The sequence below is a fragment of the Oenanthe melanoleuca genome, chromosome 10, assembly GCF_029582105.1.
Source record: "Oenanthe melanoleuca isolate GR-GAL-2019-014 chromosome 10, OMel1.0, whole genome shotgun sequence".
Lineage (NCBI taxonomy): Eukaryota > Metazoa > Chordata > Aves > Passeriformes > Muscicapidae > Oenanthe > Oenanthe melanoleuca.
In genome coordinates, this window is record NC_079344.1 from 8195776 (window position 1) to 8214421 (window position 18646).

The following is an 18646-nucleotide window of genomic DNA, read 5'->3' on the forward strand; positions in this document are numbered from 1 at the left end:
GAGCAATGGCACAAATATAGATGTGCCCTGGCTGTCCTTCAGCAGTGTGCTACTTGAGTGTCACCAGGATGAATGTCATGCAGGGAGAACAGGCTCTGAAGGTTCATTCCTGGATCTGAAGTACTTAGAACAGTTACAGAGAGCCCTCACTAAGGCCAGAGTACCCTCTCACTTTTGGAGGTGGTATTAATAAACACTGCAGAGTGCATTCATTGCCTCTGGGTATGATTTCGAAGGCTGGTGTTAGGCAGACTATCCTGTGTGGGATACACAAAATGTGCAAACAACTCACATGGCTGGACATGTGTTAACAGAGTTGCACAACTTAATGGAAGTACCTGTTCTGTTCTTTACAAACACTTACTGGTAAAGTCATCTCTCTCAAATTAGCAGAATCTTTTCTATGGGGCTGAGTTGGAATCATAATCCTATATTAGAAAAAAAAATTTAGAATAAAAAAAATATCATACAGTTGCATATGCTTATACATATCCACACATCCTCACACTGTGTGGGTATGCCACACCTCTGGAAAGCTAATTACAGTGAAGAAAGCAGACATTGGCCCCACTAGGGAGGTTTTCACAGGAACATATCCCTTCAGTCTGTGCTCAGTAGGGGTCAACCTGATAAAAAACAGGCTGTCTATTACCACTGATTATCATGACTGCTGTAGCACTTGAGCTTTGTGAATCTGCTCAAACCCACAGCTGTCCAGCACACACAGGCTGCTGCTTGTGAACACACTACCGAGCCAGCCCTGCTGGCACTAGATTTTTAAGCACGTTTGAGAACGTTGTATTCTATATGGCTTGAGCTCAGGGGACACCACAAGGGACAATGTCTATTAGCTCTTGACACAGCTCTGCTTTTTCCTCCTTTTCCAATTATCTTGGTGTCATTTCCTCACTTTTCTAGCAGTGCAATTGTTTGCTGTTTGGTGAGGAATCACAAGTTAATTGCCCATGTAGGCACGATCTCATTACCGCTAACAGTGCTTCTATCATCTGAGAGATTGGAGCAGAAGTGTTTCCAATAAGTGATGCAGCCCTTGCTGAAACGTTAACATTTATGCTATCTGACAGATTTGATTAATTTTTTCAAATGAGAGCTGGCTTTTGCTTTGTGTTAACCTGTGCTATCTTGTAGGCCTTAATTTTTCGAAAAATTGTCAGCTTTGCTGCCAGGACTGGAATATAACATTTGGTGGATAGTGAATTACACTCTGCCTTGGACACAGGGCTTGAATAAGAGAGCAGTGACGCTGCTCTTGCTCGATCACCCCGCTGCTCTTTGCTCCCCTCGGTGCCGTGAGGCAGCGTTTGGGCGCCGTTGACACAAAGCACGGTGACCTCGGGGCTGAGCCGGGTGTCAGCACAAGCCTCCTTTGGCTCTTTGTGGGCACAGGGCCCCAGGGCTCGGGTTCTGGCTAAAGGCAGCGCGGGGAAGGAGCCAGGGGTTTGCCTGGCTGTGGAGAAAGCAACAACACGTGGACTTTTGCGGGGACCACAGGAATAACAGGAGGGAAGAAACCCGCCCCTCGGGGGCCGCGTCCCGCGCTCCCTGCCCGCCTCTCCTCACAGGAACAGCGGCGTATTCACAAAGCTTTCCCCTGCCCGTACCTGAAGGGAGCACACAGGAAATATGGGGCGAGATTATTTGCAAGCACATGTATTGACAGGACAAGGGAGAATGGCTTCAAATTGAGAGTAGTTTTAGGTTACATATGGGGAAGAAATTCTTTACTGTGAGGATGGTGAGGCCCTGGCACTGGTTGCCCAGGGAAGGTGCGGATGTCCCATCCCTGAAGGCGCTCAGGGCCAGCATGGAGCTCTGAACAACTTGGCGTAGTGGAAGGAGTCCGTGCCCATGGCAGAAGGGCGGGAACTCGATGCTTTTTGGGATCTCATCCCATCTCGTGATCCCGTTTAAACACGGCCTTTCCCGGGGCCGCCCCTCTCGCTCCTTCCACGCCGCACCGCTCATTTGCCACGGCCGCCGTGAGGGCCGCCCTGGCCCCGCCTCTGTCTCGGCCCCGCCCCCTCTGACCCCGGCCCTGTCACTCCCGCCAATGAGCGCGGGCCCTGCTGTGACGCACTCGCGGCCCCGCCCCGCCCCGCCTGGCGCTCGGTTTCTGTTTCGCTCCGGGGCCCGGGCGCCGCTGTCGCCGCTGTCGCGATGGAGCCGCAGCCCGACAGCCTGGAGGGGTGGGTGGCCGTGCGCGACACCGCCTTCGCCGAGCCTCAGCAGCCGCCGCCGCGGCTGCGCTTCCTCGTGGGCTGGAACGGCGCGGAGGGCGCGTTCGCGGTGACCTGCCACGGGCGCGCGGAGGCGGCGGAGCAGGCCCCGCAGAGCTGGGCCGGGCTCTTCTCGGCGCCGGCCCTGCGCGGCGTCCACCGGCAGCTGTCGGCCGTGTGCCCGCGCCTGGAGCCCGCCTTCCCCGAGCTGCCGCCCGCGCTGCCCGGCGCGGCCGCCGGCGGGCTCTGGGCGCTGCTGTTCCCCGGCGGCGCCGCGCCGGACGAGGCCGAGCTGCAGGAGCTGTGCCGGGCGCTGGAGCTGTACCTGGGCTGGGCCCTGGAGCTCTGCGGCGCCCGCCTGGTGCTGGACGCGCTCTTCGCCGCCGACCGCTGCTGCGACGACGAGTACTTCGAGAGCCTCCACGAGCTGCGCGGGAAGGCGCTGCGCGGGCACCTGGCCCGGGCCAAGGAGGCCCTGCGGCGGGTACGGGCCGCGGGCCGGGGCGGGCGGAAGGAGCCGCGCCGGGGGCAGGAGAAGGGGCCCCTCGGTGCAGGGCTGTCCGCAGCGCTCGGTGCTGCAGCTCAGCTCAGGGCTGCGCCCGTCCGAGCCTCAGCCTGGTGCCCCGTGCTCGCCTGGCGCGGTAAGCCCGGCAGCCGCTGCTGCTGCGAGGCTTCATTGGTGTCGCCGGACTCTCGTGAGCGAGGGTGACCAAGTCATTGATTGGTGTTGTTCAGTGTCCAGATTTGTGCTTACACAAACGGCTTCTTTATTGTCTAGAAGCCACGAAGTCAACTTTTAAAGCACTGTCGTCGGTGTTATAAGTGCACCTTTATTAACTGGGGAATAAGCCACCTCTGTGTGGGCAGTCAGTGTAAGGCAGTGGGGCTCTTACTTAAGCTGCAGGCACTCCCACAAAAACACATTGCTAAAAACATCCAGCAGTGTTGGGCAATGGCTGGAACAGTAACCGAAGAGGAGAATACAATCATGTGCTAATTTTCTAACCTCCCTGTGAAGGTCTCAGACAACATGTTTGCAGTAATGCTTGCAACTGGGGGATTCTCAGTCTTTTATTAAGACCAAACTTAGTCCTGGTCCTATACAAATAAGTGGTTTGTATTCAAAGAAATTCTGTGCGGGTTTGTTCTTTTTTTAAGTGTCAAACTCTGCCCTAATGATTGAAGTAATGATAATGTTAGCACTTTCTTCATTTGATATCTTAGGTTTCTTCTTGCTGTGGATGTGCTCCTGGATCTTTTCCCCTTTAAGCATAAATTCAAAGGGTGGTGTGTTGTAGCAGAGTTGCAGTTAGGGCATCGGAATGTTCACGAGTTACAGAGAGTTCAGGCTCACCAGTGTGCTGCTGCTGTTTCTTGCAGTACCTGTTTACAGTCTATTTTTTGGCACAGTAAGCTGAAAATTGTTTTATGAAAGTGATCATGGTTTGGAGGAAAATTATGATAGTTGACTTAAGCCTTCTCTTTCCTATTGCAGTATTTAACAGTTGAAACTACTTTTTCAGACAGACACTGTTTTTAAAAACACAGCTTTAGTTTACATGAACATGTGTCTTGTTGTATACAAAAGTCAGTGTCTGTCACTGACAGTTCCCAGCCCAGTTAGAAATACATTCCAGGCACACATTCTTTTGGAAGCAGCACAAGCATGTTCAGCTCTGTGGCAATTTGGGGCTTGATTTTGAAGTACAGCTTGGTGCCTCTGTGTGATTTCCAGCTATATTTTAGATATGGCTGAGCATTTTGTAGAGTGGTGATGTACTTGGAAGCCTGACAGGGACATAAATTCGTTACACTGTAGTCTAGACCAAGTTATGGAAGATTCAACTATAGACATTAAACCAACCTGGAGTACCTGATCATCCTTTTTCCTTTTTACATTAATGTCCTTCACTAATACTTCCCCTCTACTCACTCTAAGCATCCTCCAGTATGACCCTCAGTTCTTGCTTTTAGAATAGGAATCAGTTAGTCAGCGCTTGCATTTGTATTTGGCTTCTATAGTGGGGCAGAAACAGACTCTGAAATTGCTGCAGGTGTGCCCTTGGACTGTGTCTGAGCTACCTCAAGCTCCTGGGGAGGCCCAAGAGGCTGCCACGCTCATGGGTTTATCAAAAATGTTGCAGTTCAGATTCTCTTGTTCCCCTGTCTTGCCTGTGCCTGCAGGCAGGATGGGTGGGAAATGCCCTTGAGCTGACTTCCTCAGATTTTCTCTGGGGAAATTCCTCCATACATGGGAACTCTGCTGTCTTACCCAGACTCAGCTGGCAAGAGCAAAGGTGATGGTTTAATTTCAGTGCTCTTCAGTTGTGACACAACCCAAGCTTATTCTTTTTAATGATTTTTCTCATTACTGGTAGCACACAGACCCCTCCCATCCCCTTCCCTCTTTATGGAGCTGCAGAGCACACACTGTCCTTCCAGGAAGGTCTGTTTCTCTGTGGAACTTAGCTGTGTTCTCTCAGCCAGCTCACTCTATCCTGGCATGTAGAGCATGCCATGGTCACTGCCAGCTGGTGTCAAAGAAAAATCATTGAAGCCTTGATTGGTACCAGTAAACAAAGGCAATTGAGGGGAAATCCCCAACTTTTTATTTTGTCATAGAAGGAAATAAAAAGGGCTAGTGTACCAAAAGGCAGTAATTCCATGGAAGAATTATGACTTACAAAGTGTAATACCACTACAACTGAGGTTAGAATAAGCTGTTATAAATTATACAAATGTTAAAGGAATTTAACTGCAGGGTGTATCAGAAGTAAGTGCCAATCTGTTTTTTTCTGTGCCTGAAGTCAGAAATTCTGGATCCAGAAACTCATTAGCAGGCATTTAGTAATTGTGGAAGCAATGCAACAGCTAGTTTAAGAATACCTTGCTTGTCCTTCCAGAACAGACTTCCCAAAATTCCCATTTACGTTTATAAAAAGCAGCAGCCAAGTCATCTGCACACAGTTATTAGAATGTTTCTGGAAGATGCCACAGGCAGGAAGCTCCTTACAGGCTCCTGATGAAATGAATGTGCAGCAATTAGTGCCTTTAACAGTGTGGTGTTGGAGGTATTTTCATCTGGTGTGGCTCAGAGTGCCTGGCACAGGCCTCTGTGCAGTGGGAAGTCCTGGCTGTGGAGGACAGGTGCTTCCACTGGAGCCTGGCAGCATCCAGCACACCCAATGCAAAGCAACCGTGTCTGATTTACCTTTTATCCCACTAGGTTCTGCAGCAGCATAAAAGTGCTGACACAATGGTGGCTTTGATGAAGGTTTATGAAGAAGAAGATGAAGCTTATCAGGATTTGGTCACCATGGCAACACAATTCTACCAGTATTTACTGCAGCCCTTCAGAGATATGCGAGAGCTGGCAACACTGTACAAACTGGAAATCCTGGTAAGTCTGCCTTTACAAAGTGAAAGGCCAAGCTACATAGTGGGTCATCAGCTGCTCCTGTAGCAGTTCAGGCTCATATCATGTAATATTCCCCACTTCTGTCTGCACCTGCTTTTTCTTCCTCTGCCAAACCACCAAGCATGACTGACGAATTCAGAGTAAAGGCAGAGCCACTCCCAGAGGATCTCGGAGTCCATGATAATAGCTTGACTAGATCTGCAGCTGACTTCCAAACCAGTGTCCCATTTAAAAGGAGAATATCCCAGGCTTCACCTCCCTGGGGTTTAGAATCTGGGAGGTTGAATTTGCTGTGATATAAGTAGCCTTTGTTGTGCCACCTTCCATGGGATTAGTTTTTGACATTGAGAATGTCACCCCCCAGGAATGTTGATGCACCAGATTAACTCAGTTGAGGAGGTAGAACAGAAGACAGAGGAGACCTTCCCACTCAAAGGAGTTTTCTATTACTGCTACAGCCTGCTAGAGCTGCAGACATATCAGTTGTCACTGCATTCAGTTATTTTACGTGCATCTTAAATTGGAAGCACATTCTGAAAGTTAGGATGCCCCTGAAAATGACAGCCATGTACTATGTTGATTTTCCTTAAAATTAAAGTGAGCTGTTAATGTTCTCAAAAAGAGCAGAACAGTTTTAAGTTTAGATTAAGGTTCTTGGATACTGAAGGTCTAAACCTGTGACAATATAATGTTCAATGTACTGTTCTGAAATTTAAAGTTGAAATTGGAAAGAATGAAACCAAGTACTTATTAGAAGAAAAAAAAAACTGTAAAGGATATTTAGGTTCATTTGAAATATAATTATTTTAAAAATATATTTGAATACTGGACTTGTGCTCATGTCTCCTTTGTGGACTTGAAAACATTCTGTTACGTTTCTTTTCTGTATTCCTGTTCCTGTGTGAAAGAACTGCCAAACTGGAGAACCTGCTGGTGCAATGTGCTGTCAACACGTGGGGAAAAATAGAACATTGCACATAGAAGAGTTACTTTTAGTAACAATAAAAAACACTTATGTTAGATGTAATTTAAAGATGATAGTTTTAAAATATTTTAAGAAGTAAATTAATCCAAATGTGAGGTCAGGATTGGGGAACAAAGATTCTGAATTAGCCTAGAGAGTGAGAAATAGGAATGAGCAGTGATTCACTTTGTGACAGGTGAGGGGAAAGTCATGTTTGCCACCATGCTTGAAATATCTCCAAGTGTAGCACAGTGTGGCTGCACCTCAGTGGGAACCAGGTGGTAACAGAATTTTTTGTCCTTGCAGAAGTCTTTGCAGTATGATAATTTGGGGCCTAGAAGAGTAGCAGCGTTGCAGAAGGATGCTGAAGAATGGACTAAGCGAGCTGAGAGTGCTGTGTGCTCCATTCAGGATATCACAGTGAACTACTTCAAGGAAACTGTAAAGGCTCTGGCAGGTAATCAGAATGATTTACACAAAAGGTTGTGTAATACCTAACTTTGATGACTGAGAGCTCTTCTTTGTGCAGAATTTGAGGTTTGGGTGAGTGTCCAGCTTAAGAAAAAAATGCTTTATTCACTTAAGATTTATATCTTTTAACCAATTTGTTTTGCAACTTGGATTTGACTTGCCTGAGACTTATGGCTGCAAACCTCTGCACAAAAGCCATGGGTGCTTTTAAAGCTTGATATGCAAGGATTTCAGCATGTGAACAGAGTATGTTGCTGTGCAACTGTTAGGGTATGTTTCCATGGTGCATTGAAGTATTTTACTTACATGTATTAGATCAACCTTGTAATCTTGTAATTTCTAAAGCTTCAGAAATCATTTAATAAGATTAGCATTTTTAATACTTCAGAAATGCACAAGGGCTATTAGTACGCTGCATTTCTCATGTTTTACTGCCATGTTTACATCTACAGCAATGCACAAACAGATGGAGCAAGATGAGGAGAGATTTGGTAAAACCGCCTGGGCATCAGCTTTGCCACGACTAGAGAACCTGAAATATATGTTAGCAAAAGAAACCCTTCAGCATCTGAGGGCACGAGAGTTGTGCCTGAAACAGAAGAGAAGTGGCATTCAGAAACTCGTAAGACCTTACAAAGCCTCCTTTTTGGTTGCTGTTCTTTGAAGGGCTGATCAAAACCTACCGAAATGGTCATGAGAGTAGGCTTTTGAAGTCTTTGTCTATGAAACAATTTAGGTTTTCAGCATGGTTTTATGTTGTGGAAAAGCATGCCTGCAGTTTTTAAATTGCTCCTGCATGTTTGAGGACACTCAGCAAAGCTTAAGATACTTGCTTTTACAGTTCAAGTATCCTTAGTGATAATAATCTTTGAAATTGTTTAGTTTTAGGGAGATAAAGACCAGATGTTATTTTCAGAGGACACTGAAAAATTAATTATTTAATATTCATCTTTGATGCTGCTAGGAGTACCTGATATTTATTTTCCAAGAGCAGTGTAGTGTACCATATATAATTGTTTTCAGCAGCACTATCATTTGTGCAGATTATAATGAAGTCTTTCCTGGTAAACTTAAGGTAAATTTATACCTTAGGTTAATAAAGCACTCTGGTCCTCTGAGTTTCTGCTCCAAGCCATTTCTAATGCTCTGTTGTTTTCCATACCAAAGCAGCTGCCAGTTATACCAGGCTTCTTACAAGCATTTGTGCATCCAGACATGTTTCATGTGTGCATATTTTGTTACTGATGCTTTTTATTTTCTGTTACAGATGGAGAATCTTGGTGAACAAGAAGAGAATTTAAGTATAGTGGAGGAGCTGGAAATACAGTATTATGAAATACAGCTGGAATTATACAATGTACAGCTTGAAGTATTGAAACATGAAGAGATGCTGCTTATTGTACAGTTGGACACTATAAAGAGACAGATTAAAGGTGAGACTAAGATATTATTTAAGCACATATTCAGAACACAGAAGTGACATAGCCTTCGTTCTCTGTTCTCGATTTTAAAAAAATTTATCATTGCTTGGGTCTTGCTAGTAGAAAGTGTTGCTGGAAAACATTAATGCTGTGGCACCATCTGATATTTTGTCTTTTGATTAATTAGACACTAATTTGATAACACAAGTTTTAAAGAAAAAGCCACACTGGTTGCTCATCTTGCCAGCAGCTGTGGTATGTGCATGCCTTGGTTTAGCATGGAGTAATTTATATTGACAATGCTTAACTGCTCTAATAGCTGCAAGATCTATGCACAGAAAGTGGGTATTGTGAGCCTGCTGAAATAGGTCCTGTAGTTCATCATAATCTATTCTAATCTAACATGTAAAAATTACAAAATGCATCCTATAATGACAAAAAGAGGTGGTTATAGCTGGAATGGTACCTGAATACTACTGTCTTCCAGTTTAAGTGTCTCTTTGTGGCATAGTTATACCAAGTTAGGCACCAGTTGTGTTCTTATTTTGTGCTTATGAATTCTCTGTTACCATGTACACTGTGAAGTAAACATTGCTGCCACTTGTTACATAACTGAAGCGTGGTAAATAGTAAAATAAGACATCGAGTGTTGATCAGAAGAGTCTCCCATTTTCCAGGAAAACTCCAGTTGGTGAAGGTAGGAGTTAAAACACAGGGAGGCATTTGAAAGAGGAAGCTAAATAACAAATGCTAACAGCATAAATTTGATCCTGCAAAGCACCCCTGTGAGTAACATGACATATTTGCCTATGACTGTGAAGGACTCAGCTCGGCTCTGGAGCTTTGCTCTTACTCATAACTAACTCACTGCCTTCAGTGGCTTTTAAAATGTCATTAGCTCTTTAAATGTTTAAATAACTGTGGCAATTTTTGGTTTCTTAAAAAATGCCAAATGCCTTTTTAGAGAAACAGGATGAAGTTGTTTACTATGATACATGTGAAAATCCTGAGGAGCTCAAGGTCATTGAACAGACCATGGGACAACATTACGCTAACTTGTCAGCAATGACGATGCTGAGGCAGAAGACAAAGCAGTTGGAGACAAAGCGTGGGACGGTCTGTGCCAGGAGAGCCTACCTCAGGAACAAAAAAGTAAATGCAGTCCTGGAGATGTGCATTTTCTTCAGCTGATGGCTTGACTCATGAGGGATGGACAGGAAACAATTAGGGAAGTTTGGGTGGAGCGTACAAGATAATTCACGACTCAGCGCCAAGGCCTGCAAGCAGAAAGAGGGGCAGTGTGATTTTAAGCCAGCTTTACACTCCCTGGTGTGGTACAAGTGTGTCTCTGGCTTAGAAAGAGAGCACCTGGGTGACCCAGCTGTTCCCCCATCAGCTAGACCTTACCAAAGCCCTGTGGGGCCAGCTGGAGCTTTGCCCTAGCAGCCTTTTCCAAAGCAGCTGCAGTACAGGAGGAAGCTGCAGTGATAGGACAACCCACACACTGATACTTTACCTTTGCACAGAAGGAAGGGAAAACTTTAACAGCTGCAGTTCTCTCTCTCCAACCTCTCAGTTCTGTCCAAAGGGCAGTTTTTCCTCTGTTTCCCATCCAGAGCAGAACACTAGGAGGACACAAGTTGACTCTCATGAACCTTCTTAGTAATATGAGTTTACCTTACATCTGCAGTTCTGCTGGGTCAGAGAGCAGAGTTTAGGTTCAAATCTGTCTGACCTTTTATCCCTCAGTAGCCTGGACAAAGTGGGAGTTACATTGGAAATGTTTTGTGAGCCATCATTGTCTCTTGCTGTAACTGTTTCCTTGGCAGACACTTCTTTTGCTCCTGTTTTCATTTACTTAATTGCTGTCTATTGGTTGTATAATACTGAAGCCAAATGCCCCATGATTTGCAAATGCTTGTCCAGCCATGTGGATAATCTCCCTCTGTACAGAGACAAAAAATGACTCCCAGAGAAAATGAAGCCTGCAGCTTGTCTGTGGCACTTGTTTCTAACAGAAAGTATCCTTGCTAGACATTCATTGTGCTTCCCATACCTTTGCTTCCCTGCCTTTTGTACTGGGGAGCTATGGCAAATAAGGAAGAGAGGAAAATCTAGCTTTGTATTTTTGTAGTGCCCTTCTAGCTTCCTTCTTGCCTTCTTCCTCATGTCTTTGCATGAGCTTGTTTCTTATTTTCTTTTCATCTCTGTTTCTTCTCTTTTGTCTTTCTGGTCTTTTTTTTTTAACCAAACTATAAGACAGAGGAGTTCAGGTCATGTCTGGATAATTTTTGCTGCAGCATGAAAAAACATGGCTGATTGGGAGAACATTTGCTTTAGCCATGAAGGAGTCCCACAGACTTCACCGTCAGGGTCTCACATCTGATGCCAGTTGAGCTTAGCCGTCTTTCTTGGCTCTGCCAAGCACCCAGGCGTGGTTGCTATTTAGTGGCCTGTGCACAGGAGTTAATGGCACAGCTGGTGCACAGGAAATGTGAACTGACTGAGTGCTGCATGAATTCTGCTCTTCCCCCAGGATCAGTGTGAAGCCAGCCATCGGCAGCGGCTGCAGCAGGCAGAGGAGAGCAGGAAACGCTTCCAGCAGCATCACAGCATACAGATAGTGAGTACCCAACAGCAGCCCTGGGCAGTCTGGCAGCTGCTTGTTTTCACACACTAAGGCTCACTTACTTGTGTTTTAATGCAGAAGAGAGACAAACAAAAAGAAGAGGAGAAAAAGAAGAAAGCTTGGATAAGCCAGGAACGTCAGAAAACACTGGAGAGGCTGAAAGTATATAGGGAGGCAAGTACTGTGAGCTGCAGTAGTCCTAAATGGTGTCAGAACACGTCAGAAAGTACCAATAGCTCACGTGTGAGCATGGTCCCAATCAGAGACAACCTTGTGGATAACCTAAAATAGGATTATGTATAGAGTAAAGAGGATTAAATCTCCTAAAGATACAGTTTCCAGGTGTGGACTCTCTTGCAAAGAATAGACATGAGGAAATGGCTTTGAAGTAGATATTTTATTATTAATTTAAATTTATTCAGGGTTGAATTTTGTGCTTGAAGGGTGAGTAGGATAGGTCTCTGGCTTTTTATCTCATTGGGATTGATGTTTTGGCCAGTCCAATTGTGATGTGACCTCCTGCCTTGATTTCTTTTCCAGAAGTGTCCAGCTCATGTTGTTCTGAAAACATCTCGTCCCCAGCCTCTCAGCCCCAAGTTGCCACGAGGCATCCCTCAGCAGGCTGTGGTGCTGTCCCCTCCACCTGCATCGAGCCCAGGGACAGCCCCAGCAGTTCTGCCCCCTGAACCCTCACCCAGAGTGAGGGCAGCTCTCGAGCAGCCACAGAGCATTCTGCTTGTGGAGGACAAAGATGAACCAAAAGCTTTGTGTCAGAACAGCCCAGCAGACATCCCTGTCCAGATCTTTGTTACTGATGGTGACACAGAAGAGCAAAAGCACAGTGAGGATTTGATGGTCTCTCCATGCTCACCACCCCCTCCTCCTCCTCCTCCACCTCCTCCTCCCTTGCCCCCTCCACCCCCAGCTCCCCCCCTGCCTCTCCAAGTAAAAGCACCATCAGCACCAGAGGATAAACCACTTCCCCTCAGCTGTGATAGCCCCTCAGAAAACCCTGCACTGCACAATCAGGATGACTCATCCAGGAGGTCTATCAATAATTGCATAGGTAAGTAGGCTTACATCAACTGGTGCTTTTTAATGCATTTCTTATATTTTTGTGGTCTCCCTGCCTCTGCTTCTGGACAGGAATAATGTGTAGTTTTGATCAGGAGAATGAGGCTCTTGGAAAGCTTAGTCTAAGAAACTGTATACAATTGTTATTGTAACGCTGACCATCGCTCAGGATGTTAAATGAGTAACAATGATTTGTGTGTCCTGTTTGAGACACTTCACAGGGTCTTGATGCTCCAATTAGAAGACCAATGTGGGTAAATTTGTAGCTACACTTTAGTGTTTATGATATATGTACTACAGAGCTGGTAATTGGGCTGCTTGCCTTTCTAAGGTGTGCACAGCTTGTGTCCACTTACAATTTGCTTGGTTTCTAAATAAAGGTTTCCTAAGAGAATTCATGCAGAATTCAACCAGGATTTGAAAGGCAAGTATATTTGTAGGGAAGAAATTCTCTCTGTTACACCTTTTCTTTGTTAGCAAGATCATGCAGGTGTAATTGAAGGCTGAACTTGGCAATTGAAGGATAGTTTGAATGAGAATAGAACTCAGCAGCCTCCCAGGGCTGCACTGGTTGCATCCTGCTAACAGGTTTATTTTTGTCTCTGAGGTGAGCAGATATTTTGACTATGTCAGAGATTGATCTAAGCTGGAAGGCAGCAATCCTTTTTGTTGTTTTTCACAGTGGAGCTTATGCTAGAATGAAGAATGTCTTTAAACGTGGTACATTCCTTTTCCTTTTCAGCTGTTCACAATACATCCAAGTAGCCTTTGTACCTTGTCAGTTAAGAGGCAAACCACAGGCAGAAATACTAGGGGAAGTTCAGCGTTTTTTGTTCTTCCAAGCAGCTGAAGGGCTGAGCCAGTTGAGTTACCATGGCAAACTACTGTGCATCCAGTGCAGACTCCAGTAGGGGATATCCATGGCATAACTCTACCACAAAAACTCTTAAGAAGCCTTGATTAGCAATGGGAGTTGTATACCATAGCAGTCTGATTGCTGTTGGATTGCTGTTTCTGGTAGCTTATATTTACTGCCATACACAGCCTGACATTGTTGTCTTTATTTTTGGATAAGAAAAGGTATTTTTTGTTTATTGGAGAGATCTGATTTGTTGTTTACACCTATTTCCTGGAGAAAGCCATCATGTCATTAGCTGTAATAGCAATTGCTCAATTACCACGGGAACTTACTGAAACAGCTTCATAAACATATTTGTTTTAGTGATGGGCTACTCATGTCTTTATATGTGAAAACCCAGGAGAGGCTTCTTTTATAATTTGTTTGTGTGACTGATCTTTTACCAGACAGACTTAAGACTTCTTACTTGTAGGCTTTATATGGCAATCTAGTGGGTCTTTGATTCTTTTTAGTCTCTGAAGGTACCACAGGATTTAGCAGAATGTTACATTTCAAGTGGTTGATGTTAATCACATAACCTTGTGTGCACTGCGCATGGCAAAAATATTTGTAGCTGTGAGGCACAGATGGTCTGGACCTATTGCTGTCCAGGGAGACAGCCTCCCTGTCTGACAGTCTGGAGCAAGCAGCAAAGAGTCCAGCAGAAGGAGTAAAACACAAATTAGTGTGTATCAGGAGGTCTGGTGGAAGCTCTCAGTATGGTGTCCTTCATGGTCTGAAGTTCAGAAACACACACCTGAGATCTAAATCATGTTGTAAAATAGGAATTGTTTTCTAAGTCCATGCAGAAAAGAGCTGCCTGCATAGGGCCTGATCTGGCTCCCAGTGACTTCAGTGGTGCACTTTAAAGCCTTCTCCTCAAATCCTTTCATTTTTCTCTTGGCTGAGCAAAAATGCAATTGATGGTCTCAGCAGGCTTCTGGGCAAGCTAGGAGGGATGGTGGGTTGTTTATAACACAGAGTGCAAGAGATTGTTTTGATTCAGTGAAATTTTTTTGAAAGCCCATAAAGTTGTAATGAAAAAGAGCATTGTCCTTTGTGTATAATTTCTTCCTTAGAGCACAACCTTATATAATGATGAGGAGGCACTGGATTCTCAATTCAAGATATAAAAGCTATGACTGGTTTTTAAAAGCAGTTCCAGAGCTTGAAAGAGTCTGTGCCAGAACAGACCATCCTTTTTCCTGTTGCTAGCAAAGATTAAAGGAGGAGCCCTAACACTTGGGTAGGGCTTCATACCTCTTAAGAGTGGTTGTCTCATTCTTCTTTCTGGTGACAGTGGTTTTATGTGTTGCAGGCTCCATGGATGAGGTTTTGGCGTCTCTGAAGCGCAGTGAAGTTCACCTTCGAAGGGCAGAGCAGCCAAATCCATACACCTCTGTGAAGGACAACATCCTCTCTGCCATCAGGCAAGGGGTTAAACTAAGGAAAGTGAATCGAGATTCTGAGAGAGATGGCACTAGAAGATCCCCTAATGAGCTGGAGAGAAGCATTAAGGCAGCCATGCAGAGAATTAAGAAAGTGTCTGCTGATTCTGAAGAAGAGGAGGACAACGATCAGAATAATGGAGAATGGGACAGCTAACGAGTATGACAGACTTACTGACTGGAACAGAGTGTGGGCCTCGTTTTGCACATTGTAGAAGACTGTTCCTTTCAAAATGAAAGAACTGTGTGATTGTGTGTGGTGTTCTCATAGTCCAACATGTCTTGTAAAGTAAAAGAATCCTGCTGATTTTCTGTAGGAGCGACAGATTCATATTTTTGCATGGCAAATCATACTCCAAATTATGCTTGTACTAATAGGTGCTCCTGGCTCAACCGTGTAGTGTTTTCACCATATCTGAAGACAGCTAAAATGCTGGATTGAAATATACATTATTTAGATTGTTACTACACAGTAGGTAATGCTATCACAACAAAGTTTAAGGAGTAAAAAAATAACTGAAAATCTCTTTTGTCAGATGAAAGTAGGAACAAATCTGTGGTGACAGAGGCAGACCAGAAAATTTAGCGGAATCTGGAATTTTTCAGTCCTACCTCCATTGTCCAGAAAATTCTTAAACAATTTTCTTGTGTAATACACTCTTAAATATCTGGATACTCTATTTATCATCATGTTAGAAAGTGTGCACTTATGGATGGCTTGATAATACTGATTGGAAAAATCAGTTTCAAGTTTGAAATAAACACTACTGAAGTAATTATTGAAAAGTTTACTTTTTTAGCTGAAAGACTAAGTGTAGAGAATTTTTAGATGTTAAATGTTTTTCATACATTTACATTTAGAATGACCTGTCAACATGAAGGAAAGGCAAAATATTGTGTACAATATTTTTCAGGATTTAGTCCTGTAATGCAGGGCTGCATTTCTCCACTGAGAACTTCAATATATGTTTATAGCTACTCTCATGAATTTAAATTACCTGATGGCCTTATAAATGGCAGGTATTTACATTGTGCCTGGAAGCTGACTGTTTAAAAATTCAGCTACATTCAATTTAGAGACTTTCTTGCTATTCTGGGTAGATAGTGGCAAGAATGATTGAAGTTATTTTTTTGAAGTTTATACTGACCCTTAATAAAAATATATCTTGACAGAAGAAGTGGATTCAGCGTGCTGTCATTTTAGGATACTGCTATGAACTGAGCATTATTTATACCATGGTACCCTGGGTTTTGATAGCAAGTGGCAGCCATACAGCAACTGCACTCTCACTAATGGTATATGTAAATGCCCTTATTTTCCCAAATATTTATGAATTGTAATTTGGTAACAAAATTGAAAATGCAGTGCTTTAATTCCCTGTTTCACTGAAGAGCAGCAGATCTGTTTAATCAGCACAGTAAATATGTATGCAGCAGTTTTCATGCGAGAAGCAGAAGCAGCAGCTGGGAGTTCATTTTTTAATGTTTAAGCACCTACTGCTGTTTGGATATGAGAAAAAACTACCTTTTTTTGTCCACTGCTATCAAACCAAACAGAGACAAAAGGAATATCAGCACAGGTCAGGTGTTACTCACGTCTCCCAAGGAGATACTGTGGAGGTGCTCACAGCACCCTGCTGCCCCCTGAGCTGGGCTGGGCAGAACCCACCCCAAATCCTGGGCACTTCCCATAGACAAAATCTGGTCCTGTGAGAGCAAAGATTTCTTCCCCAAGGATACCCTGGGCAGAAGGGGTGCTCAGCCCAGGGGGTGGTGCTGGGGCTGAGAGCTGAGAGCTCTCCCAGGCCATGCCCTTTAGTGGTGCAGTTATTTAAAGCTGGATAAAGGGTGCAGAGGCTTGGCTGTCTCCCCCTGGCTGGTACCTCCTGCCCTTTACTGATTTACTCTTCTTGTGTTCCCAGGAAGCTGAACACAGCTTAAGGTATGTAGAGAATTAAGTGAGTTGCAATTTATCCAGCAAATCTTAGAGCTTTTGTGTGTTTAACAGCAGCAGTTTTACTCAAGAGAGGCCATCTGAGGATCAGCACCACTGGACAGGGATTTCTCCTGCTTATGGGTTTCTTTTGTAACCATGTCTGAAGCTCATCTGGTCTGATCTCATGTGTCCAACAGAGCTCTACATACCAGGCTGAAAAATATCCTTGAAAACTCACTCAGAAACTGCTGAACCCACGTGTTTTCTGAACCCATTTCACTTGCTGGACAGCCAGCAGGTCTGCTCTGTGGGAAATCCAATGCTGCAGTTTTCTGGTTGGTGTAGAAGATTTTGCCCCTATGAAGTAATCCTCACTGCCTGGTTCACTACCAAAATTTAATGGATCTACTCAGCAGAGTAGCTGCTGGATCACCAATTCTGGATGTCAGAAGCATGGCCAAGGTAAACACCAAAAGCACTGGCATTAGCCTAAAGAGAGGAAGGTGAGAGAGAAGTTTTCAAATTCATAAGAGGCTGCTGTGAAGAGGAGGGAAGTAATTTGTTCTGTGTGTTCACAGGGAGAAAAAGGGCTTAAATTACAGCTGAAATGATTCAGGGTAATGGTAGGAAAACCTTTCTAACAAACAGTGGGAGCAGAGAGGAGCAGGATCAGGCTGCCTGGAAAGGTGGTGGAGTTTCTGTCACTGGAAATCTTTATGAGCAGGTCAGATAAACACCCTGGGACGCTGCTGGTGCTGCTGACTGTGGCAGGGAGAGATTTGCAGCCCATGGCCGGGTGAGCTCAATGTCCTGCTGCCTTGGGGCTCAGTTTGCTCTGCAGGGGAAGCCACAGCCTGTTTTCTGAGAAATGCCCAAATTCAAACAATGCCCAATACTCAAACAAACCTTTTTAGGCTGCCCTCAGATTTTTCTTCTGTCTTTCTGTGACCATGACCACACTGGGCTGTGGAGGAGGGGTAAGAATTAAGCCCAGTGCCACAGGTTGGTGGGGCACTCTAGAAAACTACATGCAAGTGCCAAAAGGAGAGAGCCCTTAGTCTGGATTTGAGCCCAGGCTTCAGCAGATGCCTCCTCACCTCAGTATGTCTGGTGCAGCTGCTGGTGCCATGCACTGTCAGCAAAGTGCAAGGGCTAATGGGCAGAATGGGAGAAACTGCACTGATGGGCTGGATCTGTGATAACCAGCTCTGCCAGACCAGTTTAACATTAACCTGAAAAAATGCTGGGACACTTTTGTGACATTAATACCCTTCTCAAACTACCTCACTCTGGGCTAGTAAATTAATTCCTTGGTGGGAATAATCTGCCCTAATTGTCACCTGCAGAAATTGATTTTTTAGACTGAAAAAATACAGTAGTCTGGCTTTAAAGAGTTAATAATGCACACATTTGCTGGAAATCCCAGTCATTAGGTAAAGAGATCAATTTCTATAAGCCAGTATTACTGTGGCTTGTGATCTTTCTGTGATGAGGACAGTCCAGACAGCAGCTGCCAGTATTTTTATGGAGGTTTAAAGCTAATGAATTCAAAGACTACTTGGTCTGACTAAAAGAACTTCACTTTGAAACACCAGTGCTTTGATCACAGCAAGAGAGGAGTCGTGGCAGCAGTGCTGGGGCACAGAGCACCGTGGCCATAGCAGGAGGTGCCAGTGCAGCCTGGGAATTGTCAGCATTCCTGTCGACAGGCTGCTTTTTGGGATTTGTGAAGCTTCTCCACAGCAATCCCCCAGCTCAGTGTGCACGGCTGGCCCACAAGATGAATACTGGCTCTTTTTTTTTTTTTTCTGCAAAATGGTGCTGAATCATGCAAATCAAGTCTGAGTGTGAACACTTGGAAGTGACCCAGATTTATAGAGGCTTGAGCAAGTGTGTCACATCATGCACCTGTGGGACTGTGGGAACTATGGAATAGGTCTGAATAGAAGGGCTTGAAATGGTGAAGGTTTTCAGGGCAGCACCCATGATCCATCCTTCAATTAATTCTTTCTTTTATCCCCTAAAATAAAAAGATGCATATGTATACCAGGAGAAAGAGGGACAACAGGTGAGTGTGAAGGCATTCATTAGAACTAACAAAAAAGCTGGGAAATGCTTCTCTTTTCAGCCTTCCTCTATGAAATGGTTGG

The 18646-nt window shown here is 44.6% G+C and overlaps 1 protein-coding gene across 1 annotated transcript; it reads left to right on the forward strand.

Annotated features, from left to right (window-relative positions):
- The first annotated feature begins 2099 nt into the window (after positions 1-2099).
- WHAMM (WASP homolog associated with actin, golgi membranes and microtubules) lies at positions 2100-15738 on the forward strand. The gene is made up of 10 exons (XM_056499630.1): positions 2100-2721; positions 5464-5637; positions 6926-7076; positions 7543-7712; positions 8358-8523; positions 9476-9663; positions 11048-11134; positions 11219-11314; positions 11681-12206; positions 14431-15738. Exons 1-10 carry the CDS (start codon positions 2179-2181, stop codon positions 14715-14717), a joined length of 2388 nt encoding a protein of 795 aa, XP_056355605.1. The 5' UTR covers positions 2100-2178; the 3' UTR covers positions 14718-15738.
- Positions 15739-18646: the final 2908 nt, after the last annotated feature.